Raw genomic sequence first — 24,981 nt, 5'->3', positions numbered from 1 at the left:
TATTGAATCTTATTGTAAACCATATATTATATAAAAAAATATATTTGTCTAAAAAAGTAAAAAACAACAACATGACTCATGAGCACCTACAGCAAAAAGTAACAATTTACTTAAATGTTTATAGCAACAACAAAACACGTACACAATTTGTATTGTATTATCACATCTCTAGTAGTGATCTTCCTTATAAACAGACATTTAAAGACCCTTTAAAGATCACAAAAATATACATTTTTAGGCATTTGAGTATTTTATCTTCTCTTTATACTGAAACAAGCAGGTTACTTAATTTGATAAAATCTTTCATCATATTACTCTTAAAATTGCAATGAAAAAAGACAAATTATTTTGAGAAAATTTAATTATGTTTTTTTTAATGATTGTGTCACTGAATTTAAAAATTATTTTAGGGTTTTATTTCAAATGAATTTGACAATATAACAAACAATTAAATGTGTCGTACTACAACTATGTCTTATTTTCTTTTCATAAATCAGTAAAAGACAGACAATTTTAGTAAAAAATATAATCGACATTGGTACACCTGCAATTTGTGCAGTAAGAACAACATATTCTGAGTGCTACTATCCAATTCAAGATTCAGGACAGACCGCATAATGTCTCACTCACTTCCCATAGCTTTTTGGCCACAGCATCATCTTGAGCCTTGGGCTTCACTTTCTGCACATCACAGTTGGAGAAATACCTGCCACTCAGGGATTCAATGCCCTCCTGCACAGCACAGTATAGAGTCGTCTGGGCACCAGCCTCTACATCCTTAAAGAACAGAGCTGCGATGGGTTTCAATAACCTTCTGGACATTTTAGTCAAATTACGGGTCAGATCAGAGTTTATAGCACCTGTTGAAACAAACGTGTTGGTATGGATGGCAAGTCATTGTAAAAAATATACATATGGTAAGTCAAACATTTGTACACACTTGACAGAAATGTTCATGATGCTAAAAAACATTTAATATGGGTTTATGCTTTATTTCTTCAAATGAGTTGTGTTGATTCAAACTGTGTCTACATATGAAATGTTATACTAAACTAAAATACCAGTTATGATGTTAGAGGCACACAGACCTGGGTGGAGGCTGTAACAGGTCACGTTGGTTCCTTGAAGCCTCTTTGCGAGCTCATGTGTGAAGAGCACATTACACAGTTTGCTGTTTGAATATATCCAGAAGACACTCGCAGGAGAATCACCTACTCCAAACTCCTTGTGAGTGCGAAGTGTGTCGAAGTCAAGGTTCCCATAATTATGTAAATATGAAGATACAGTGACAATGCGGCTTGGCACACACTCTTTCAATCTGTCCAACAATAGGTTAGTCAGAAGGAAGTGACCAAGGTGGTTGACACCAAACATAAGACCAAGACCATCATCAGTAGTGCCCTGCATATAAACTCCTGAAATACAGATTAAATGCATTATAGATGGACTTGATATATAAGTATGTCTGAAATATTGAGTTGGCATACTTTTTGTTTAAATATTCCTCACAAAACCAGAAGCAGGATGGTTTTACATGCAGTGATATACAATGGAGCCCACACTAAATAGTGTGGGTTTTTACTGGCCTATATTAATATACATTAACTTTCAAAAGTTTCAAAAGTTAGTAAGTACATTAAGGAAGAAAAGTAATAATTTTGTTAAAGACTTAAATTGATCAAAAGTGACAGTAAAGAGATAATGTTACAAGATTTTGGTTTCAAATGTTCCTAAAAAAATAAAAACAACTGAAAAAGTATCAATTTCTGCAAAAATTATAAATATATTATCATTATAAGAAATTTAGCAACAAATCAGCATATTAGAATAATTTCTGGATCATTTGACACTGCAGACTGGTTTATATTAGAAAAATATTAAAGTAGCAAACAAATATTTTAAATATTTTGTATTTTTGAACAAAGAAATACATAATGCGTTGGAAGAGACGTCTTTCAAAAACAAAAATCTTGCCACCTCCTAACTCTTGAATGCTAGTGTATATAATAATTACAGAATTAAAGAGGCCTATATTAGATTTAATGATATGATATGCTTAAACGAAACCTGCATTGTTGATGAGAATATCCAGTCTTCTCTCTGTCTTGAGAAAGGTCTCTGCAAAGGAGCGCACTGACTTCAAACTGGCCAAATCCAGCTCCATGAACACCACATTTTTACTTCCACTTTCCTTATTGGAAACCAAAACATATGATCTATAATTATAATAAGATGCATTTAATGACTTAGCCTCACAGAAAAATAGATTTTAAGGCAATGCTCTCTCTCACTCTTTGCACGATAGCGACAGCAGTTTGGCCGCGTGTTAGGTTACGGCAGGCCAGAATGACTCGCGCGCCTCTCCGCGCTAAATCCGCCGCTGTGGCTCTACCGATGCCCGTGTTACTACCTGCACAAAGTTTACATGAAGTGTGATTTAAACGGATCACAAACGTGGACTTGAAACTAGTTCTTAAAAAAGAAATATAAAGTGGCGCGTTTACCTGTAACGATGACCGTCTTGCCATGCAGTTTAGCCTTACTTTTGCATTGCGCTCCACGTACATAGATACGAAATATCATCAGCACCGCAATCGCAACACCCGCGATCAACAATATCTCTTCTGCCATTTCGAATGTGAAAATACAACAAACAAAGGCTAAGAAAACAACACTGCACAATATCCCAGTGTCTATTCCGGGGTTACAATCAGGTGACAATGCTTGCCAAGCCCAACAGGTTGCAGTAACTGGATCAACAGGACGAGCTGCTTTTGCGATGTCTAATTGTCAGTAATAACACTGATAACTGGGTACAATGATCACAGTATTAAAGGTTTAACTTATTTATTGCTATAAAAGACTCATGGTTGGGACCACATGAATCCGATGTCTGAATATTTCAGTAAAAACCATGGATAAAATAGAAGTGACTGGGAAATCAGATGACTTTACTTAATAATCCCAATACATAAAGTAGGCTGTGAATAATAGCAGCAACATAACTTAATTTTTATAAGAAAAAAAAAAGAGGGGAAAAAGGCACACATTCAATACAGTGATTGTAATCAGCTCACTTGCTTGTAATAAGCACTCACCACCTGCTAAACAAAATTTGGTAGCACTTTCTTTTACAGTCCTGTTACTCATGTACATACTATGTACTTATTATAGTAATTACAATAACTATGTAATAACTAGGTACTGACCCTGAAACTACCCCTAAACCTAACCCTACCCCATGTAGTTACCTCGTATTACCAAAACTTTCTTAGATAAATACACTGCAAGTACACTAAGTACATGTAATACACATACTGTAAAATAAAGTGCAACCCAAAATTCACGTGTAACTTATCTCTTCAATTTTACACACATTGATAAAGGGAAAGTACAACCGATATAAATTACAATTATTTAAGCCTATTCACTCTCAAGTTGCCCCAAATCTGTACGAGTTAGTTTTTTTTCTGCTTTAGACAAATTAAGATATTTAGAAGAATGTTGATTATCAAACAGTTGAAGGTAGCCATTGACTTCCATAGCAGTATTCCCCCAACCCCACCAGCAAATAACTACTTTGTTGCGGAAATTTCACAAGCTTGCACGAGGAAGCTTTTTTTTCACACTCATTTCATTCCTAAATGTAATGGCTTACTTTTGTCAACCCAAAAAGAAGATATTTTGAAAAAAAGTCTTAGTTTTGGCAAAAGTCATACAGACTTGGAACACGATTATGAGTAAGTGTCAGAATTGTAATTTCTGGTTGAATTATAAACAAAAACCATGCCATGGTCTGGTATTTAAAAATCTTTATATATTTACAATGTAATGACACAGATGTCAGATGTTTTCTTGCTGATAAAAAGACACTTCAGTCACATGTACATGAGCAAGAGAAACAATTTTAGTTGAACAACTAGCTTTATACACAAATGAACTTCACAACGAAGGCTGTAGAGGTTCTAACACTACAGAGAAATGGACAGTTCCAGAAGAAGCTAGAACGCACAACGGTTCTGCTAGTAAATCCTACAAAAGGTATTTGCACATGTATGCACTTCTGCATATAGTTACCTAGTGTGCAAAAACTGCAGAAAAAGAACAATACGGTTTTATAACAAAATAAAATATTTTGTGGAGTAAATATATAGTTCAAAAGAGTACATAAAAACTCCTTGTACTGACACAAAGTATACAGGGTGTGGTGTCATCAAGTGAGGTTTAGGGGAAAATTGAACATCTGCTTCTCAGTCAAAAGGTTTTGCATAAAAAAAAAAAAATGATAGAAATGTAATGTGCAAACACTTTGTCCGTAACACCCAGCCCCCAAAATACCTCTATACAAATGAATGAATTAACCGCTTTATCAAAGTTCCTCTTATCCGAACTGCATTTACTGTCCATTGAAATTTTGAAGGAGAAGAGGGGTTATGATACAGACTTGGACTGTAGCACTGGTTTTTGGTGGAGTTTGGGAGTCTGTGCATCAACCGTTTCAGTCTCTTCTTGGCTAACGCTGGTGGACGTCTCCTCTTTTTTGGGTTGGTTGCCAGCAAACTCTGTGATGCTGAACAGGAACTGCATGCAGCCCACTTTGATGCAGCTGCTGTGGTGGAGCAATGCAGTGCCTTCCCAGCCGGCTCCGCTGCCCCCTATCAGGCTGGAGCTGCTAGCTTTACAGTTGCAGGGTGATTTGGGTCCTCCTTGAGCCAGGCTGCTCATCATACCACCAGCGGGCACCATCACGGTCTCTGCACACATCTCACCAAACGATGTCCTTGACCTGTTTCCTCCTGTGGATTTACCATACCAGATATAATGCATTACTACAATCATATCACGCATTACAAAAACAAGATATGGGCTGTACTCACTGATGCTGTTTTGTACATTGGACGTGAGCCCAGAGGGGGAAGTGATGTTTGGTTTGTCGGAGAAGTCACATGAGTAAAGCACGTTATCTACAGTCGTCCCATGCTCACTGTAGTTCAGAAGCTCATAATGCTTCGTGTTCTACAAGAGAATGAATAACATTCAGAAGCATTCATCTCCCTTTATCCGTTAAATCAAGACATTTCAATTGAAATGAGCATCCTGAGTGCCTTTAATGAAGCATAATTAGGGATAAAACTCACTTCATCATAAAAGATGCAGGCATGTTTCCCAGAAACATAATTGCAATGACCGTAGTTTGTAAGGCACACATCCATTTCAGCACCTGAAACAAAAACAAAGCATGAACCTCAACGAATCTTTTTCTAAATAATGCAAATGTAATGTCGCTTGTAACAAACTGCACCTGTTCCGATGTACAGGGTCCTTAAGCACATGTTGATAGCTGCCCCTTTTCCTGTTAAAGGACACAGTACTGCTCGAGCTTGTACGTCCCTTTTTTGTGCTGCAAAAGAGCAAAGACTTGCTATATTATGATTGGAAGGGCAACAGCACATCCTCAAAATGAAGTAATGGGCGAGTTCTGTTACCGTCTGCATTAGGGGTAGGTTTAGGAAGCGAGGCAGTTATGGCTGGAGGAATCCCACATTTACTTGAGGGTTGAAGTGATTTGGGAGACAACAGCTGTTGGATCCTTTGCCAAGCCAGGAGTCTGATAAACTCCTCATCCAGCACATTGATGTCCACTTCTACTACACAAAGAATTTCATTCCTCAAAACCAGTGCAAGACTATCATTTCTATTCATTATTGAATTATTTCATTGAAAAAAACAAGTCTGACTGAAGTGGGTCTCTTACCTGCATCGCCTTGAACCACATTCTTGATGTAGCTGTATAAGCTGCCGATAGAGGATGGGAGCACTGAGCCTTTCCCAGAAGGCATCACATCAGGACTCACTTTGTTCTCTGGAAAGACAAGACATAGACAGTCAATTCTGTGGACTGAAGAAACAACTCAAACTCCACTTTAATTTGCAAAACTGATATTAGGTTTTGGCTTTGGAACACTCTCAGATTCATATTCCACTAAATGATTCCGTTTTTTAACAATTCTATTAGTAATTTTGAGGGGGAAAAAAAGTCTTATTGTATTTATCCAGCAACCTTGTCAAATGCTAATAACATTTTAGACAACAGCTTTAAAAAAAACACCTTAAAAAGGTATGGTCCATAAGCTTTACACACACACACACACACACATACATTTATCCATTAAAGATGCACTCAATTGAACATACACACAAACGCTGTTCTTTTGAACATTCTAGTCAAATAATCCTGAAAAAACAACTGGCAATAAGAAATGTTTCTTGAGCACTAAATCAGCATGATTTCTAAAGATTAATGGATGATAAAAAACAGGTTTGCCATCACAGGAATAAATTATATTTTTAAATATATTAAATAAGAAAACAGTTTTATAAATTAGTTAAATTTTTGTTTTTAATAAATTACTTTTCTTTTTTTAATCAAATATGTGCAGCATTGGCAAGCTTAAGAGACTTCTTTCAAAAACACTAAACAAACCATTGAATTTATTGAAAAAGTAAATATATTGCATGAACATTCTTGTGCAATATATATAAAAAAAGGGTCATTACCAAATTGTCTGTGGGGATACGAGGATTATGGTGGTTGTTAATTCTAGAGCACAGCAGAAAAAGAAAATAATGTATAGAGTGATGTAGGCTGAAATACCTTTACTTTGAGATGACAAGCTGCTGTTCAGCCCTGAAGCTGAGCTGTTATGATGGGCAGGCAGGTCTGAAGCAAGGCTGGTAGATGAAGGAGTATCTCTCTGCATACAGGAGCTGAGGGGACTGCTGTTCTCAGTCTTTATGTCTACATGGTTGGGCAGGGCTGGTTCTGAGAGTGCTGGTGTTTGTAGTCTAGAGGGGCTGCTGGGCCTGTCACACACCACTGGCCCATTCACTCCAGTACCCTTCTCCGCTGGACTGTCAGCGTCACCCTGACAAGAGTTTTCTCTGCAGCTTTCAGGCTGTTCGGGTGCCAGAGAGGGCAGCACAGGAGCCCCCTGGGGGCCAACTTGTGTACCACTAGGCTGGAGGCACTCAGAATCCTGAGAGCTGAGATCCTGCATCTCCATAGATTCCTGTGTCTTCACATCTGACATATCCGAGTCCCGGAGGGAAGATGACATCTGCTTAGCAGATAAATGTTTCATAATACTACACTGAAGTGCAATGACATGACGAAGCCACTGTTAAAAAGAGAGAAAAAAAAGGAATGATACAAAATACTTTTGCATTCAAAATAATACTACAGCAGTTAGATTTGTTGCACAATCACTTTATACAGTGCATTTACCTCCTCTTGTTCCTCTTCGCCAGTTAAATGTTGAGAAGAACGTTCTTGTTCCATGAAACCGTTTGTGACCAGCTCTCCATTGCGAAGACCCACCTGACCCACCAGCAGAGGGGGGTTTTGGTAGTGATTTTTAATGGCATTGGGGACCTACAGACACATATAAACATAACAAAATCATAATTAAAAACTGCTGTGTTTGCAAAGGAATCTTTCTGGTAATTATGTGATTTTTTCCCCCCTGTAATTTAATGACCGTTATAGAAATCGCACTCACAAGTGTAAACTTTATCCAATGAAATTTAGAAATTGAGAATAAAAAAAATAAAAAACCACGTTGCTCAATGAGACGCCACCTTCAATGTCTTTTTCTTGATGTGGCGAACACCTCTGCGGTTGGGATGGTGCTGGCGGTGAACCCAGCGCAGGAAGTCCACTTTGACTGCATGTTGGGACAATCCTTCCTGGAACTGATCGAAGAGCTGGCAACGTGTGCTGAGGGGCACGCTATTTTGGTTTAGCTAGGATGTAAAGACAATGTGTTCATTCTATAGTCCATCATTTCATGAGTGTGTAAGGAAAACATAAACTAAAAGACTAAATTCAATGAGCTACTTGAATATTACTAAAAAGTGACAAATACTACATTAACTCAACAGAGAAAGAAAACTCTTATTATTATTGGCAAAAATAATAATATGTGGTGTTTAACATCCCTAACATGAACAACAAGTGATCAAAGACAAGACACCAACCACCATGTGTTCAGCGTGGTTGGGACACATCCATCTCCCAGTGGGCATGGCAGTGAGAGGGGGGTCCAGACAGTCCATGTGGAACAGGAGCGCACAGTAATCACACTGGATCAGAGGAGCTACCCTGCAGCTCCTACGAAGCAAAAAGAGAGAGGAACCTGATATACTGTGCAACAATACTGACAATCAATCAATAAGGGACTCCATTTAGAGATGCATGGACATTAAGATTCTGTCACAGTGTTATTTTCATATTATTTATAACCTATTATAGATGGTATTTACAAATAAACATAACTGCTCCATGGAGCTTATTTTACTTATAAACGGGAACACCCTATCATAAAAATTCCACGGGAAAATCTTGAGGGAAACAATAGCAAATTAGAATTCTGGGTTCTGACATCATGACTGCATAATTCTATTTCAGCCAATAATTAATATGATACTGTCAGAGTGTGCACAATGTTTTCGGGCCCTTACTTGCCACAGGTAAAGCACACTTTCACTGGCAGAGGGACCAGGCCGCTGGGATCCAGCTCATGTTGAGGCCTCTTCACATTCTTGCCCATTGCCTCCTCTTTCCTTCTGCGCTTACTGCTGCCTGTAGATACACACAAATAAAGTGTAACTATAAAAACACACAAAGCAAACTTTAACCACTTAACATAATGGTGTGGGAGAGCCTCACCTGGCAGTGAAGTGGTGCACGTAAGCTCACTGGGCAGCTGAAACTGCGTGGGGTTTCTCTCCATGGCCGCGGCGATCAGCAACTGAAAAGGTTTCTTCAGGCGAGGTGTGGCACTCTCAGACTCAGAGCCCTGCACTTCCTCTTCAACGTCCATCAGGTCCTCATCAACGTCATTGTGTTCTGACGGTGTAGGTGTGTCGGTGGATGCATTTGAAGTGGGCGTACCAGGACGGCTGCTTGTGCGTCGCTCCAGAAGACGGACTTGTGCGACAGCAAGTCTCAGGCCTCCTGAAGTGGCAGAGGGCAGCCCGTCCAGACGCAGTGTTCCCAGCTCCAGCTCCGCTGCAGGGGAGGAAGCCCGCTTGGACAACTGCCGCTCCAACGCCCCATTCACCTGCTCTGCCTTCTGCTCATGCTTCTAAAGAACCAGAAAATTACACACTACAGCTCTGCTCCTTAAACTAGTATTCAAGGTTTGGAAGGCAACCGTTAACATGCTGCTTAACTAAAAGGTACTCTAATTAGCATTATTAAAGTATCTTTTACTCCAATAACAAAAAAATCATAGCACACATGGTGAGTATATTAATTATTTGACAAGTTCTATTGATGTTTTAGACATTGAATGAAACGCAAATTTGAACATTTCTGTAATTTAAAAAATTGTGCTTCAAAAAATTAAATCTGGGATTGTATCCTTTGTGGAAAAGGCATGCATCTAGTGTCTTTCTCAGGAAATTAAAGGGATAGCCTAATAGAGCCTACAAAATTAAAAATTCTTGTCATTTATTCAACCTCATGTTGTTGCAAACCTGTATTTATTCATTTTTTTTACAATAAAAGCAGACACTTTTCAGGTGAACTATTCCGTTAACTGTGAATAGATAATTAGTAGAACAGTATAGTTTCCAAAAACAAGACCGCAATGGCAAACATGACTCTTCCAACCTTTTTGCGCACACTGCAGCGATGACACATCCAGTCACCAGGGGGCAGCATCTCTCTGCTCAAAGGTGGATTACTGTGAAGAAACAAATGTTTCAGAACACAATAGTGCTTCTTACACTTTTTAAAATATATATTTAACTTCTCTGCAGAAATAAATATTTTTGCATAAAAAATACAGTGAAAGCTTAAAGGTTTTATTCATATGCTAGATGCAAAAAATTACATAAAATTCTTAATGCTGCAGTCACACTGAAACCCTCTAGGTCCCACCAAATCTAAAACTGAACAACAAGGATTCTTTGCAATCTTTAGGTTGCATGGTGCAAATGAGGAAATTGTATTGATATATTACACAATACCATTCTTTCTTTCCATCTCTGCCATACAGTCAGTGAAGACTAGCTTTATATTACATCAGCCAAGAGAAAGGCTGGATCGATTTCATGTGAAGTACATCCAAACAAATCTCCCCTCAGTAAGGAGTTGTTGAATAACAATGCATTTACTTCCCCTTAGTGATAAGAACAGGTAAAATGCAGTAAAAACCAAGAGTCTGGATTAAATGGACCTCAAATGGAATAAGGCAGGAGTGATTCCATCCAAACATAGTCTCTATGATCAACTACAGGACCCAGCTGTGGCTTCAGAGTGAGAGGAATTATGAGGGTAACTATACAGAAAACAACCTGTAGGGACATTTTTGTTCTTAGGTGTATTAAGACTTTATTTAAAGCTCAGGCTGTTGGAGCTAAGAAGTATAGTGAACAAAAAACGTTTTAAATGCCCATTTCTAGGTGATTTTTGTTGTCTCTGTTGTTGGATGAGGGAGTGGTGATGTGCATAAAAAAAATATACAATGTTAGTAATCATGAAATCTACATTGATTATGTGTGATAAGTTTCAGCATTAAGTTTCTACATATGACAACTGTCAAACTGACTGTAGCTTCTGTGTAGTGACAGCAATAGTGTCAGTAACATTCAATGGCAGTCATATTAAACAGCACAACTGTTTTTAAACTCTGATAATAAGATATGTTTTTGAGTACCAAATCATCATATTAGAATGATTTCTGAAGAATCGTGTGCGAAGACCCAGTAATGAAGTAATGATGGAGTAATGATGCTGAAAATGTAGCTTTGGCAAAGGAATACATTTAGTGCTGTCAAAGGATTAATCACACCCAAAACAAAAGTTTTTGTTTAAATATTATATGTGTGTGTACATATATATACATATATATATATATGGATGAGTGTGTAATTAAACACATAATAAATATGCACACACATTACATGCAAACAAAAACTTTTATTTTGGAAGCAATTAAACAAACAGTTAATTCTTTGAAAGCTTTAAACACACTACATCTGACAACATATAAAAATATTCCACAACTTTACAGTACTTCTGATATAAGTGCAGCCTTTGTGAGCATTAGAGACTTTTCAAAACCATTTATTAAAAACCCTAAAACTTTTGAACAATAATGCATTTTAGTTGTCATTTAATGTTTTGCTTATAAGTTCATTTGCTATAAAACAACTCTATTTGGTGCAAACCACTACTACTACCACCACTAAGTGCTTTCAAGAAGTCCACAAATCACCCTCTTAAGCCACATCAGCCAACCAGACAACAATCTTTGAGAAATGTAAAAATCAGCAGCATAAGCAGACTTGTACATAAATCTAAAAGAAAAATTCAGTCAACTGTTAAACCAAGACAAGTTACGGAAACGCATTGGAAGCATACCAGCATTGCAGGTGAAAAGCAGCGGGACAGTGATCGCAGCAGAGCAGATCTCCTCCCTCGCGGCAGCTATCACAGGTGTCGTGGTTCGTGGCTCGGCCTCCTCTTCTGGTCTCCCTCTCTGGTTTGCGTCTCTTCTCTCCATCCTCAGAGCGTGGGGGTGCGAGCAGCTGCTGAATTTGCTGGAACAGATTATCAAATACATTTAAGCCAAAATTTAGTTACACAAAGATCTACCGACAGATGTCAATGGAGAGTTGCTTCACACTTTAAATTTCCAACCTTGCCACTACACATTTTGGATGTCATGCTAATCTGACACACAAACCATGCAGATTTTGGATTAACATGAAGGGTGACATTAGAGAGACTTGCTCACATACAACTATGAGGAGGTCAAACTTTTTCCAAGTAATATCAGATCTAATCAGCTATATAGAAAGAGAGAGAGAGAGAGAGAGAGAGAGAGAGAGAGAGAGAGAGAGAGAGAGAGAGAGAGAGAGAAATGTGTCCTCGGTTGTACTTTCCAGGCAGGCAATTTCTGCAACAGGCCCAATCCAACTCTGCATAGACTCACCAAGGCAAATGTCCACAAACGAATTGTTTCCCATTCTGCAATTTGCTTTTATTATGACTCAGTATCCCTAATAAAGGCATACTCTGACAAGACAGTGATTCGAGGCACAGCTGAAGGGCAGACAGGCTTAACTTACCTCCATTAGGCCCCCAGACGTGTCCAAATCGTACAGGATCTTCGGGGTCTCCATTTTGTCCCACATTCACACTGCTGAAATTTAGCATGAACACACAATCCGACAGCAGTTTTCGCCTTCACCAAACCCAGTCGGGTTTACCTGCTGTCTTGAAGCAGTTCTGGAAATAGTGAACGGGTCGATTATCAAACAAGATAGCGGATTGGCTGCTCGATGCTCGGCTAGCTAGCAGCTATCAACAAACAAAAGCAAACCGCTCGCCAGATGTCTGGTGCTGATCGAGAGCTGACGAATCCCTCAAACTTTAATTTAAGTGCAAAAATCTTCCCTATTTTGATTGGAAGTTGCTGCCTGGTCTAGTATTGAAGGGTTCCTGTGGGATGTGAAGGCCTAGCTCGCTAGCCTAGCAGCATCCTCTGCTTCAGCAGCAGCCGCCTGCAAAGATTCGTGTAGAAATCCACAGCTGTCTGTCCCCATCGCATACTGGCTAAAAAAGCGCTCGCTGTTGCAAAGTAGCTCTGCTGGATTGATTGTCGGTGGTTAGGTCCTCATGTGCAGAAACACTCGTGGATGGTGCTCAGATGACAGCAGTGAAGAGCAAAGGTGTTGTTATGAAAAGCCATTGCTAGTAGCTATGCTAACTGGCTGGCGTTGCCCTCCTCTGACTCGACTCTAGCGGGGTTGGAATGAAGTCTGCGCATGCGCACTGAGGCGCAGAGGAGCACTGCTCCTCCGAGTGTTAATCTGACAGAACAACAAGAACTCTTCAAGCCTGCAGGCCATGTTTTCTCTAAAGCATAGCGAAGAAGTATTTTAAAAAAGAAGATATAAAATTACCCCAAATCCTTAAACCGGATAACAAAGTTTGCGAATGACAAATAAAACAGAGCAATCTGATGGAACATCATTTTTAATTAAGATATGTTATGATAATGTTGTGGTAAATAAATACAGTACAGTACAATTAAGTAAAAATATATCATTTTGAACCATGATAATCCCAGACAGCCAAGTCCCCTTAAAACTTTTAAGAAAGATTTCTTCTGTGAGCGCTTAACTGAATCCATCAGACAATAAATAAATAAATAAATAAAAAAAAAATAAAAAAAAAAATTTTTTTTTTTTTTTTTACTTCTCTGAAATGTCTTTTATAGCACTTGTCATGTTACTTAACTGCTCATGGATACATTATTTTGGATAATTTAATATGAATGTAACACCTGTAATTATACCAGAGTTATTGGTCTGAAAAAAAAAAAGTTGTTTCTTAAGTTCCAAAAATAATGTTGTTCAGTTGGAGACAGCGAAACACTGAAACATTCACTCACAATGAAAATCTGTCATGAGACCAACTGTGATGTTTTTGGCAGCATTTGCTAATAACATTAAAATGACAATATTTCAGTCAATACAGACAACATTCATATTGGGACCAAGTACATAACTGTTTTAGATGATCCATATCATTGATGTTAACAGACAGTGTGAAATGAACAAAGATCTATTCTATCATAGATAAACCTCATATATACATACATTTAAGCATTATCTAATACAAATTGTATGTACATTCTTAGATATTTATACATTAAGAGTGCCTGCTGAAAGAGTACAGTCAGTTGTTATTTTGTTCCATAATATGTATAAAAACATACAAAAATAAACAAAAAACAAAAAATCAGAGCCATTTGATCAGTGAAGGAGGGATGATTTACAAGAACTTTTCACCTTATTATTATTATATATATTTTTTTTACTTTTGGCTAAATTTTGGACACAGACAGAGACTTTTCCCCCTACAGTCCTAAGTAGGCGAGTCATAAGTAAGGTTAATTTAAAGACTTGAGATCACTCCAATGAAACAGGAACCCACTTCACATGACTGCATACAGATGTTCCAGTTTCCATGCAAAACACTTCATAAAACCCGGCAGATGTTATGTGAAGGTTTATAATCACAGCTTTTGTAAGTAACACTTCTCATTTTCATAGTGTGGAAAACTAAAATACAAAAATAAAAATTAAACGCTGTAAAGCATGCATATGTTTAATTGTCCAGTGGTTGCTGTTTTACATAATTGTTTTAAAGAATGTTTATTTTTCCCTGCATGGAGTTCAAGTTTGAAATTTAATGATTACACTCATGACTAAGTTATCTGGATAAGAACTCCAGATACACTAACATTACAAAGTTTGGAGTCAGTAAGATTTCTTTTTCCTTGCAAGGATGCATTAAATTGATGCATTAAAGTGGCACAGATATTAATGATTTCAGTTTTGAATAAATGCTGCTCTTTTGAATTTTCTAGTCGTCAATTAATAATAAAAATGCATCATGGTTTCTACAAAAATATTAAGGAGCACAACTGTACAGCAACATTGAAAATATGAAATTTTTCTTGAGCAGCAAATCACCAGATTAGATTTCCATCAGATAACACTAAAGATTGGAGTAATGGATGCTGAAAATTCAGCTTTACTATCACAGGAATAAATTACATTTTAAAATAGGAAATGTAATAATATTTTACAATATTAGTGTTTTTAATGTAAAAAAAAAAAATGCATTCTTGGTGAGCGTAAGAGACTTCTTTCAAAAACATGAAAAAAAGCTTACCGACTCCCAACTTTTGAACGGTAGTTAATTTCATTGCTATGGAAAGCCATTTCTGCCTGAAAATGAACAGGTAATTGTTTCCCATAATTGCGACTGTATATTGTTAATTACTTTACATTTCAATGTGAATTTAGATTATTTTATTTAGATTTCACAACTACAAGTATTTCCTGTACTTGTGATACAATGTAAATTTACATGTGATTTTTTTTTTATTTTTGGAGAGGGGGAAGGAAGGGTTGTGAGTGCAAAAGTGTGACAATTAGAAAATAAATACATAAATAAATCTGTTTAGAGAGAAATCAGTCACCTAAATCACATGGACTCCCCTATTATCAGGGATTTTTTTCTTCTTAATTTGGCTCAGTTAAGGGTAAAAACTGTACAAGCAATTCTGCTAGGCAATGGCTATTGAAGCTCTACAAAAATAATATCATGTTGTCCACACTCTTCGCTTGTGGAAGTCCTCAGAAGCAAGGAGATATTTACAGCAGATGGAAAAAGATGAGAAGGCAGGTGAGATTAAGAGCAGAGTTGGCTACACAAGATGTGAAAGGAACTGAGAGATCTTCCACAAGGCAGAGAAAGGCTTGCAGTTCTCCATGCTAAAACAAGCTTTGTTTGATTTAAATGGAGACTTCGTATTCTCTCGTATCCTGTGGACCAAACAAACAAAAAACAACCAACTTAATATATTTAACATTTTTATGCATGTATATGTCAAGTCATTATGTGAGAGGATAGGAATATGTAGCAAAACCAATGTTGGCTTATGAAAAGAACACAAAAGAGATGCTAAAAACGGAGACGCCCTACACCAGTGGTTCAAACCTTCTCGGCCTTGTCCATGTGACGCTATTCCATTGATCAACTCTCCTTACAGGCTCTTTCTTTACAACAGAATCCTAGAGAGTACCTCTGGTGGCTGCTTTGAATCATAGGTCTCTGTACAAATCAAAAATACCATGCAACTTAAGCATGAAAAAAAAACGTAAAAAAAATAATCAGCAATGGAAACATAATGGAAGTTGGAGGAAAAACTTTCAGACAGTTTTGCTTGGAAAACGATGTGTGATTCATGAAGTGTTATTGTGATGTTATCCGACAAATAAACACAATGTAGATTACTAAATGAGTATTAAAAAACCTTCCGATGTTTTTGAAAAAAAAACAGCATGCTAAATCAATAACACATATGAAATAAAAATAAACCTTTATAATCCTGAAATTAAATATCCAAAGTGCAATATCGATTGGCTCTGCTTTTTGTATTTCTTTGTAAGTCGAGACTTTTCATTAGACAGACATGTCTTTCTGCATACTCAAGAGATATACTTGTGTTTGCATCATCTTCACATAATGCTATATACACAACTTCAGGGCATTAGTGCAAGAAGAACTGGCACATTTACATGAAAAACATACACACAGACACATCTGTCCAACCACACAGATTTACAGTCAAACGCAGACTGTGCCCTGGGGGCCAGAAACTGTTATCGAGCGGTTTAGTATATGCAGGCAGTGAGTGCTTCTGGGACTGTGTTATGAGTGCTTCATCACACAGAGGGACACTAGCACAGCACATAAGAGGTGCGAATAACCTGCAGCCTGTAATACATGTTAGACGCAGGAGGCTGGGGAAAAAGAGCATGCATCAGTGTAAAAGTATTGACAGTCAAAACCTCACCTCATTGTTCTTCAGGGATGCAGATAGCGAGAGAGGAAAGAATGTGCAAATGTAAGTGATTGAGCAAGGTAATGTGTGTCAAAAAGCATCAGATCAATTGTTTTTCATATTTTTTATGATAATGTATAACTTCCTCTTTGGAGTTCTGGCCCAGTGATAAAACCATGTGTGATCACTATTGATGAGATGACGAGGGCGTGGCTCTGTGCACCTCTTCGTTTCAACTCCAGAATGGCACTTTACAGCTAATTAGATTACAGAAATGGACCCACAATATGGCAACACAGATGGCGTTCAAAGTGCAGATGTGCACCTGTAAGACTGAACACATGAGTACCTCTCAGTCCTGCCATGAAATATCACTAGTAATGGATGCGATGGGCGGGAATAGGTTTCTATTACAAGTGAGGAGGTGGTCGTTAATGAAGGTACACTGTTGGTATACACATGCTTTACTTACTGTAGTCTCATAGATGGGGTTTTCAAAAGCTGACTCTCCCCTGATGTGATCATATTGTGGTGATGTGGACATGGAGAGTCGTAGAGACTTGCCTTGCACCCTGAGAACAGACATATGATGACAATCCATGAGACTTGCAATGGTCTGAACCACTGGAGAGACATGAACTGAACTAAACTATAACCACAATTGTCACAAACAATGTACACATTTCAACAACATGGCATCTGCAAACAAATGATCAGTTTCAGTCTTCAGTTTCACATCATCCTTCAGAAATCATTCTAATATGCTGATTTGCTGCTCAAGAAACATTTCTAGTTATCATCAATGCTGAAAACAGTTTTGCTGCTTAATATTTTTGTGTGGAAGGGGAGAGATTTTTTTTCTAGGTTATTTGCTGAAAAGAAAGTTAAAAAGAACAGCATTTATAACTAATTAAAATTTGAATGCATCCTTGGTAAATAAAGTATTCATTTATTTAAAACAAAACAAAACAAAAGCTTACCTTGAGAAGTAGAAATATATTGACATGACGATAATTATGATTATGGCCACTGGGATAAAAATGGAAACAGCCACACTGGCTCCCTCCATACTGAAGTCTGCACTGGCCACTGGTATGGGACAGTAATAAAGTATTGCAAATACATAGAATAAGTTAATCTGTATACCTGTTATGACAAATGCATGTGCATTTCTAATAAACAAAGGTTCTTACCATCCAGTCTGCGTTCATCTATGTACTCCAGTGCTACCGCTGGGAGAAAAGTGAGAGCTTTTAACAAATGAGAAAATGTTGCTTGTCATAGCAATTATTCAACACAAACACTCCCTACCCTGAAGAGAAGCAACATATCAATAAATAAACATCAACTGCAGACAGGAAAGAGACCTAATGTGCATGATATAGTATGCAGATCACACATCAAGAACATTGGAAAACACACAGACTACCTTTGCACAGCGGGGGTGGATGGCTCCATTTGGAAGGATGCCCGGGGACACAGCGGAGAACAGGCTCACCCTGGAGCTCATACCCACTCATGCAGGAGAAGCGCACAGTTTCTCCAGCCTGATACATATGCTTCCCAGAGCTCTGAATGGTATAGGGAGGAGTGCCGGGGTTCCTACATGGCTCATACGAATCAGCTAAATAACACAAATATAAACACATCCACCAATACGGATTAGGTCATTCTAAATGTATAATAAAATAAAAACAAAAACGAATCAAAACAAAAGAAAAAAAGAAAAAAAGAAAAAAAGAAAACAAATACAGATTAGTTCTTTCTAAACTACTGCTTTCTTTAAATGGAATGAGACTTTGTAAAGTAAAGAAAACTAACCAAAGCAAAACAAAACAAAACAAATATGATTTAGTTTGTCCTAAACTACCACTTCTGTAAACAGAATGAGGCATTGTAAAAAACAAAACAAAAACAGAACAAAGACTTTGTAAACAAAAGTCAAAACAAAACCAACCAAAAAAGAAAGAACAGAAAAAAAATATGTATTTGTTATTTATAAACTACTGTTTTTGTATATAGAATGAACCATTGAAACAAACAAATAAAATAAAAACAAGCACAAAAGTATGGATTAATGATTAACAACTTCTTTTGTAGTTGTTAGACTGAAACCTTGTCATCAAAAGAAACCAAAATCAAAACCACATCAAACCAAACCAAGAAAAAAAAGGCACTAATAAAGATTATTTAGTTTTATTCTATTATTCCTGTATATAAAATGAACAAATTTACAAAAAAGTAGAATAAAATAAAACAAACATTATTAAATGTTTCAAAGTTAACACTGTAAACTCTACTGGGAATACTTCATTGCAAGTTGATTAAATCATATGTTTTATACAGCTAACCCCCTCTGTGTTTGTCTGTCTGTAGGTGTATGTGGGATTATTTGTGAACAAAATCATGTACTCACAAATGCATTTTGGCAGTTTCTCACTCCACTTGGGGCCAGTGGAGTCACGATGGTAACAGGAGAGGAGACTGTTTCCTGACAGCGAGTAACCTTTGTTACAGATGTACTGGACAGTAGATCCCACGATGAGACGCGGGCCTGACATCACCCTGCGACTGTGCTCAACTGTGCCTGGATCTGGGCATGACAGGACTGGAAAAGAAAACAGAGTTTATTGTTTATCTTTTTCGCCTGCACTTAACCTACTAACACCAGTACTTTTCCTTTTCTTGTCTTTTTCATTTAATAAAAAAAAAAAATATATATATATATATATATATACCTGGCTATGCGTTCTATACTAGACTAACTGAGACTTGTCATGGCACTTGTATTCTGTTGTTGTTCTCTTGTTGACCTGACTGCTTCTATTGTTCTCATTTGTAAGTCGCTTTGGATAAAAGCGTCTGCTAAATGATTAAATGTAAATGTAAATGTTTATACTGAAAAAATATTACATTTCTCTTTTGTTGAGTTTGGAGTTTGGAATGGTCAGCACTGTACATCATAGAACTTTGTACATCAATAATGATTATTTTAATGGTTTTATAATGTAAGCATAATAATAAAGTATTTAAATACATTAACATGGTAGTATAAGCATGCTATTATAAGTCACACATACATATTATATTGCAATTTTCAAGAATCTTATATGCAAGGCCAGGGGTCACCAAACTCGGTCCTGGTAACTTTAGCTCCAACTTGCCTCAAAACACCTGTCTGGAAGTTTTTTTTAAGTATACTTAAGATACGTAAGACCTTGATTAGCTGGTTCAGGTGTGTTTGATTATGGTTGGAGCTTAAATAAAACTAACACACTGCCCTTTCAAGATCTGAGTTTGCATTCAGTGATACTGTCAACTAATTAGTTGAATAGTATTGTAGTTCTCATTTTCACCTGAGGGTGGCACCATTGACTTACATACAAATATTTGTTGAGCAAACATTACATTTATAACCAGTTTACTTCTTTTAATTCATGCATTTTAATGTTTTATTTTTTATTTTTATTTTACATGTTAGCTCTTTTTTACATTACAATTATGCACATAAATACCCAAAGCAATATATGTGGCATTTAAGATACATTTTAACAGAATGCTTCCTGGTTTCTCTGTTCTTCACATTATACTTGTGGTTCATCACATTCAGAAAGTATGAAGGCATGAAGAACATGTGACTGATCTCAGGGGCAGTGTAGGAACACAGTGAAGTATAATAAAAAGATTACTCTGCTCAAGCCTGCCCAGCTACAAACCCAATTCTCTCCTCAGCAGTAGAGGGGCAGGAAAAGGGCACGGGAAAGGTGAGTGAGTTAATGATGTTTGCATGGCCGGTGAGGAACTTTGAACCAGATAACGGTCCCTGCTGCTTTTGGCCTGCTGTTGCTACTACTGTTTTTTGTCAGGGACAGCAGCAGAACCTAGACCTCGGGGTCATTCGGTGGCCTGTCTGCTGATACTTGAAACAACGAATGTCACTGGACGTCCTGGGAGCCTGCAGTGTTACACACTCACACAGCGTAAGCCCAAGCAGCACAATAAACAGGCGTCAAGATTTAATTTCAAGCACTGGAGCGACTTTGGCTACAACAAAAAGTCAAGGAGCTGCTCTGATATGAAATCTGTTGATGAATCAACACACTGTGCCTCAGCGGGACGTCATTGTGGACTCACCAGGGGGTGGAGAGCAAAAAAAAAATTCTTGCAAAATTACAAATATCACGTGAGGTGGAAGCAAAGAGAGGAAGATGCATCAAGACTGTGAAGTGAAATGATACCTACTTCATCCGTGAAGTCACCCTTGAAAGAAAAGTGAGTGATTACCCACAGAGCCCTCCTTCACTTTTCGCCCGTCCTTGAATGTGACCGAGTTGCAGAGGAGAACAGGCACTTGTGAAATTCGCCACTCAAATGGAATTCAAAAACTCATCTTGTTTCGGAGCGCAGCATTGCTCTTGATCAATAGACAGTGCGTGTTGGTTTGGAAGTGGGGTGAAAATGGATTTTAGAAAGAGTGGTTATCATTGAGAGAGAGAGAGAGAGAGAGAGTGCGTGTGTGTGTGTGTGTGTGTGTGTGTGTGTGTGTGTGTGTGTGTGTATTTTCACCTCTTTCACAGCTAGGCAAGTCTCCGCTCCAGGTCAGGTCCCATTGACACATGAGCATTTCGGTGCCCACCACCTCAAAGCCCGGGTAACACTGATAGGTCACCACTGTGCCGTGCACCAGGTCAGGGTGAGATGTGGTCTTCCAGCCGTTGGAGATCTCCGGAAGCTCTGGACAGGTGTCATTACGGGGAACCTCTGCAAAGAGGAACATTTGATCACTCAGCGGTTGCTCTTTCGTAACTCAGAAGACTTAACGAGATCTTGCTGCATCAAATTTTGTTCACGTTTCTCCAAAAATACCATAGGAGATTCAATCTGTCTTGAATAAGAAAAAAGTGAGAAAATTGCTTACATAAAGTGAGCGTATATAGCCAAATGACATTAAGCAAATTTCTAACATTTTCACCATTTAATCTGACTGCCTTTCTAAGACAGACATCTGTGAGATTTCATTTAATCTTATAATGTCAGAAAGATATCAAGTGTTGGTGCACTCAAAAATGGATGCTCATGATCTACTCATCCTCATGTCATTCCAAATCCAAACTTTTTTCTCTAGAACATAAAATAAATTATTTTGAAAAATGTTGCTTTTTTTTATCCGTATAATGGAAGTCATCTGAGCTCAATGCTGTTTTTGGACCCCACTGACTTTCATTATGGACAAAACATTCTATTAAAAATATTTTGAGTTCCAAAGAAAAAAAGAAAGTCATTCAGGTTTGGAACGACATGAGAATGTGCGAATGATGAGGTATTTATTTCCTTTGAACTGGGTCTCCGTTAGCTTGATTAGTAGAGCAAGAGCAAGAAAAGAGACAGAATGTTCAGCAATGCTTGCAAAATTTCTTTGTTTCTCATCATTTCCCCGAACAAACCACAGGTGTTGTGTCTAATGACTGATAAATCAAATGCTAGGAATCAGCTTGGCTGTGATTAAAAATTTGAATAGAGCAGCACAAGACAGCTGGCAGGCATTTTGCTGATGTCCATTCTTAGCGTGGCAGAGCTGGGGAGGGCATTGCACTCGGCAAATGCGGCTAATGAGTACAAACATGCACTGTAATTGTCAGCGCCTCTGCAAGGCCAAATCCCCTGCACATGCAGGAGCTGCTGGTGGAATCTTCCCTCTGTGCTGCGTGAAGGAAATAGAAAAACAGTCCATTTCAGTCTGCTCTATGAATAATCTGCAGTACTCCACCCTCCAAATAGACCTTATTATATTTTATCTGATCTTGTGCAATAGTCAGCCACCAAGAGAAGCTGATGGAATGACCTTCACTTCATCCTCAGGAAAGGTGAGGACTAACCCAGTTGTGGCTCTCATTCTTATAACCCCCCTCTCCCTGTTTCGTCTCCTCACCACCTTTTCATCAGATTGAGATTGGCAATCCCTGCGGCACCTCAAATAAATCTCAGGAGCAGATAATAAATTAGCTTTTTCAAACTAAATTTAGATGTGTGGGATATAAGTATTTTTTCTCTTATGTTAAGCAAGGCTGCATTTATTTGATCAAAAATACAGTAAAAACAGTAATATTGATAAATATTGTTACAATCTAATAGAGCAGTTTCTTTTGTTTATCATTGTCACTTTTGATCAATTTAATGCATTCTTCCTGAAAAACAGTATTAACTTCTTTTTTTTTAAATCTTACTGACTTACTGAGAAAGTGCAGCAGAAATGGTTAAATAGGTCTTTACCGAAAAAGTGCACCACAAAGCCGTTGTTGTAGCCGTAGATGTTGGTAGCAGGGTCTGACTGGAACTGGATGGTCACATCAGCCATGGAGGTGTACAGTTTGAACCGAGGACGGGAACCGCTGTACTGGCCCAGTATCTTGGCAGTCAGGTCATCTCCATCGTAAAAAGTCAGCAGGTCGTTTTTTTCCATGTGAAGACTGTGAGCAGATAATACACAACAGGTCAATCCCAGACTAATCCTCAATCTCAGATGTTCAGGTCTAACCTCAAAGCAATAACAGGTGCCCTGACAGATTTCTGAGCCCCTTCTTACTTGTCTTCCTCTAGTCCTTATTTTCCGGCCTCACTGCTTTTCTCTCTTCACTGCTGCAAACGAAACCTTTTCTGCCATTTAATGTTTTCCCACTGCTTTTGTTAAGCATTTCTGTGTGTAGCTTCGATAGCCATTCAATCACAAACCACATTCATTTCACTCAGACTATAAAGAGCAAATGATTCAGCAGCGGGGGAAACAACTCCTCCTATCTCAGGTTTGGAAATAGCTGGAAAATCAGTTTCCTGATATTCAGGAGCCAGAGAGAAAGAACATTTGGCAGCGTCCTTGTAGCAAATTGTGGCACATGCTTTGAATTTTGTTGTGAAATTATTATATATTTTACATATATAAAATGTACTACCCTTATAAATTATCATTTTTCCAGTTTACACATTATTAGGGTTTAACATATACACATACATGTACTACACATAATCCCTTCTAAGCTAGATCTAGAATAGAATAAAAGACTAAAAACGTGCTTTCACTTTTATAAATGAAAACACAGGACAGAAACATAAAATACATTAAATACATACAGTTCAAAAGTTATTCCAAGTTCCACCAAGGCTACATTTATATGTTCAAACTATATATATATTATTTTATTTTAGTAAAATGTAATGCTTATGATTGCAATAAAATTACATTTTTAAATATTAAAACTGAAAACATTTCAAGAAACAAATCAGTGTTGAAAACAATTGGGTTGCTTTATATGTTTTTGTGGAAATAATTCTATGATGAATATAAAGTTCAAAAGAACATCACTTGTTTGAAATAGAATAAATACATCAATAATAAATAAATAAATAATTAAAAAGAGTGTGGCTCCCCAAATTCGAATGGTAGTTTATATTATATTTAATAGAAATATTAGAAGGAATTTTCACCAGAACTGACTTTCCCCTCCATACTTCGGTTTGGGATCATAACTAGTCTATTGCTCAAAAGCCTGGGGAATATATGACCTTCAGAACACTTTTTAATGCCTTGAAGATGCCTGTCAGCCTTACACAAAGGTGACAAAAACCCCAGTCTACAAAAGAAATGTCAATGAAATGCTTTACCTTGACATCATCTGCTTCACTGCTGCACAAAAAAAATCAGCCTACACTACAAAATGCAGACATACTGAGGTATATTACAGCATATATCTCTCTATTTCTATATGTGAAAGTGATCTGTAACTGTGGCTGACTTCCACCAAACCCAGGCCAGTCACTGGTGGAGGGAGTGCTGTTCACTCAGACAGGGAGGTGGCATACACACTCTATCTTGTCACTAATTAATCACAAGTGGGCAGTAATGGAAGTCATTACTGAGGAGAGGGGAATAATTAATCATCTCCGTTCTGCTGCAGCACAAGGCAGAATGGTTACATTCAAGCAAAATGAAGACAGCATGTTCAAATTATGGCTTACACGTATACAGGAACACATACACCTACTGTTACATATGGACTGAATGTGTATTATTCAACTGTCTACAGCCTTCTAATACTGTATGCAGGAAAATCTGTGTATGTATTTCCTCTGGGAGACACATTTAAACCAGAAGAACTCCTGACCCGCTCTGAGGACCGGAGAGAGTGAAACTGTGTCAGCCTTTATTGGATTTGTTGTGATAAAGTTAAACAAGCCTTTGCGTAGCCGCACACCGTATCTGCTGAGAAAATCAATCATGCTTTCCATTTGCTGGCAGTAATTTCATTTTGTTTAATCACAAAAACAGGCTGAGCCTGACTTGGCCGACAACACAGCCGCCATCAGAATGCATTAAAGTCTCATATGGGGCTCGCAGACATGTCGTCCTTCGCTCAGCACAACGAAAAGGAAGTGACAAATGCTGGCTTTTTAAAAAAGAAGTGTCAAGGCATTCTCTGCATCTCAGACATGGTTAAAACACTTTTCTGCTGGTGAAAGCCATGAAGATGCATTTGATTCTGTTTGCTTGAGA

The 24,981-nt window shown here is 37.7% G+C and overlaps 3 protein-coding genes across 5 annotated transcripts in view; all 3 read right to left on the bottom strand.

The window, feature by feature from the left end:
* Nucleotides 1–76: 76 nt before the first annotated feature.
* dhrs13b.1 (dehydrogenase/reductase (SDR family) member 13b.1) lies at nt 77–2,745 on the bottom strand. Its single transcript, XM_026226405.1, has 5 exons — nt 2,505–2,745; nt 2,292–2,410; nt 2,068–2,191; nt 1,089–1,415; nt 77–860 (listed from the first exon to the last, which is right to left on the bottom strand). The coding sequence occupies exons 1-5, from the start codon at nt 2,629–2,631 to the stop codon at nt 601–603; spliced, it is 957 nt and encodes a 318-aa protein (XP_026082190.1). The 5' UTR covers nt 2,632–2,745; the 3' UTR covers nt 77–600.
* A 1,052-nt stretch (nt 2,746–3,797) lies between these two features.
* On the bottom strand, nt 3,798–12,904 carry LOC113058465 (PHD finger protein 12-like). Of its 2 annotated transcripts, none has more exons than XM_026226403.1 (15): nt 12,142–12,904; nt 11,432–11,610; nt 9,677–9,749; nt 8,729–9,146; nt 8,521–8,641; nt 8,038–8,170; nt 7,639–7,803; nt 7,286–7,432; nt 6,656–7,178; nt 5,756–5,863; nt 5,487–5,648; nt 5,303–5,401; nt 5,139–5,221; nt 4,878–5,016; nt 3,798–4,796 (listed from the first exon to the last, which is right to left on the bottom strand). In XM_026226403.1, the coding sequence occupies exons 1-15, from the start codon at nt 12,205–12,207 to the stop codon at nt 4,432–4,434; spliced, it is 2,781 nt and encodes a 926-aa protein (XP_026082188.1). In that variant the 5' UTR covers nt 12,208–12,904; the 3' UTR covers nt 3,798–4,431. The 2 variants fall into 2 exon arrangements, with proteins under 2 accessions (XP_026082188.1, XP_026082189.1); XM_026226404.1 differs by having other exon boundaries at nt 5,487–5,645; nt 12,142–12,903.
* A 1,786-nt stretch (nt 12,905–14,690) lies between these two features.
* Nucleotides 14,691–24,981, bottom strand: part of LOC113058464 (seizure protein 6-like) — a 156,763-nt gene continuing 146,472 nt past the window's right edge. The window contains exons 10-17 of one of the 2 annotated variants that reach the window (XM_026226402.1): nt 22,707–22,903; nt 21,003–21,197; nt 18,853–19,044; nt 17,863–18,060; nt 17,630–17,668; nt 17,417–17,525; nt 16,909–17,008; nt 14,691–15,414 (exon numbers count right to left, since the gene is read on the bottom strand). In XM_026226402.1, the coding sequence (XP_026082187.1) occupies nt 15,385–15,414; nt 16,909–17,008; nt 17,417–17,525; nt 17,630–17,668; nt 17,863–18,060; nt 18,853–19,044; nt 21,003–21,197; nt 22,707–22,903 (1,060 nt within the window). In that variant the 3' untranslated portion in view covers nt 14,691–15,384. Of the gene's footprint in view, nt 15,415–16,466; nt 17,009–17,416; nt 17,526–17,629; nt 17,669–17,862; nt 18,061–18,852; nt 19,045–21,002; nt 21,198–22,706; nt 22,904–24,981 lie in introns of those variants that run through there. The other variant, XM_026226401.1, reaches the window with a different exon arrangement.

This window comes from Carassius auratus, chromosome 40 (assembly GCF_003368295.1).
Source record: "Carassius auratus strain Wakin chromosome 40, ASM336829v1, whole genome shotgun sequence".
NCBI classification, from domain to species: Eukaryota; Metazoa; Chordata; class Actinopteri; order Cypriniformes; family Cyprinidae; genus Carassius; species Carassius auratus.
This window is presented reverse-complemented; position numbering and strand designations above follow the sequence as displayed.

What these genes read in the sequence shown, in the direction of transcription:
- dhrs13b.1 (XM_026226405.1), bottom strand. Translation starts at nt 2,631, where the DNA reads ATGGCAGAAGAGATATTGTTGATCGCGGGTGTTGCGATTGCGGTGCTG. An exon ending in CAAGACGGTCATCGTTACAG is followed by an intron (nt 2,411 to 2,504) that starts GTAAACGCGCCA and finishes AACTTTGTGCAG; the next exon opens with GTAGTAACACGGGCATCGGT. An exon ending in CTGTTACAGCCTCCACCCAG is followed by an intron (nt 861 to 1,088) that starts GTCTGTGTGCCT and finishes TTGTTTCAACAG; the next exon opens with GTGCTATAAACTCTGATCTG.
- LOC113058465 (XM_026226403.1), bottom strand. Translation starts at nt 12,207, where the DNA reads ATGTGGGACAAAATGGAGACCCCGAAGATCCTGTACGATTTGGACACG. An exon ending in GCTTTTCACCTGCAATGCTG is followed by an intron (nt 9,750 to 11,431) that starts GTATGCTTCCAA and finishes GTTTCTTCACAG; the next exon opens with TAATCCACCTTTGAGCAGAG. An exon ending in GCTGCAGTGTGCGCAAAAAG is followed by an intron (nt 9,147 to 9,676) that starts GTTGGAAGAGTC and finishes CTGGTTCTTTAG; the next exon opens with AAGCATGAGCAGAAGGCAGA.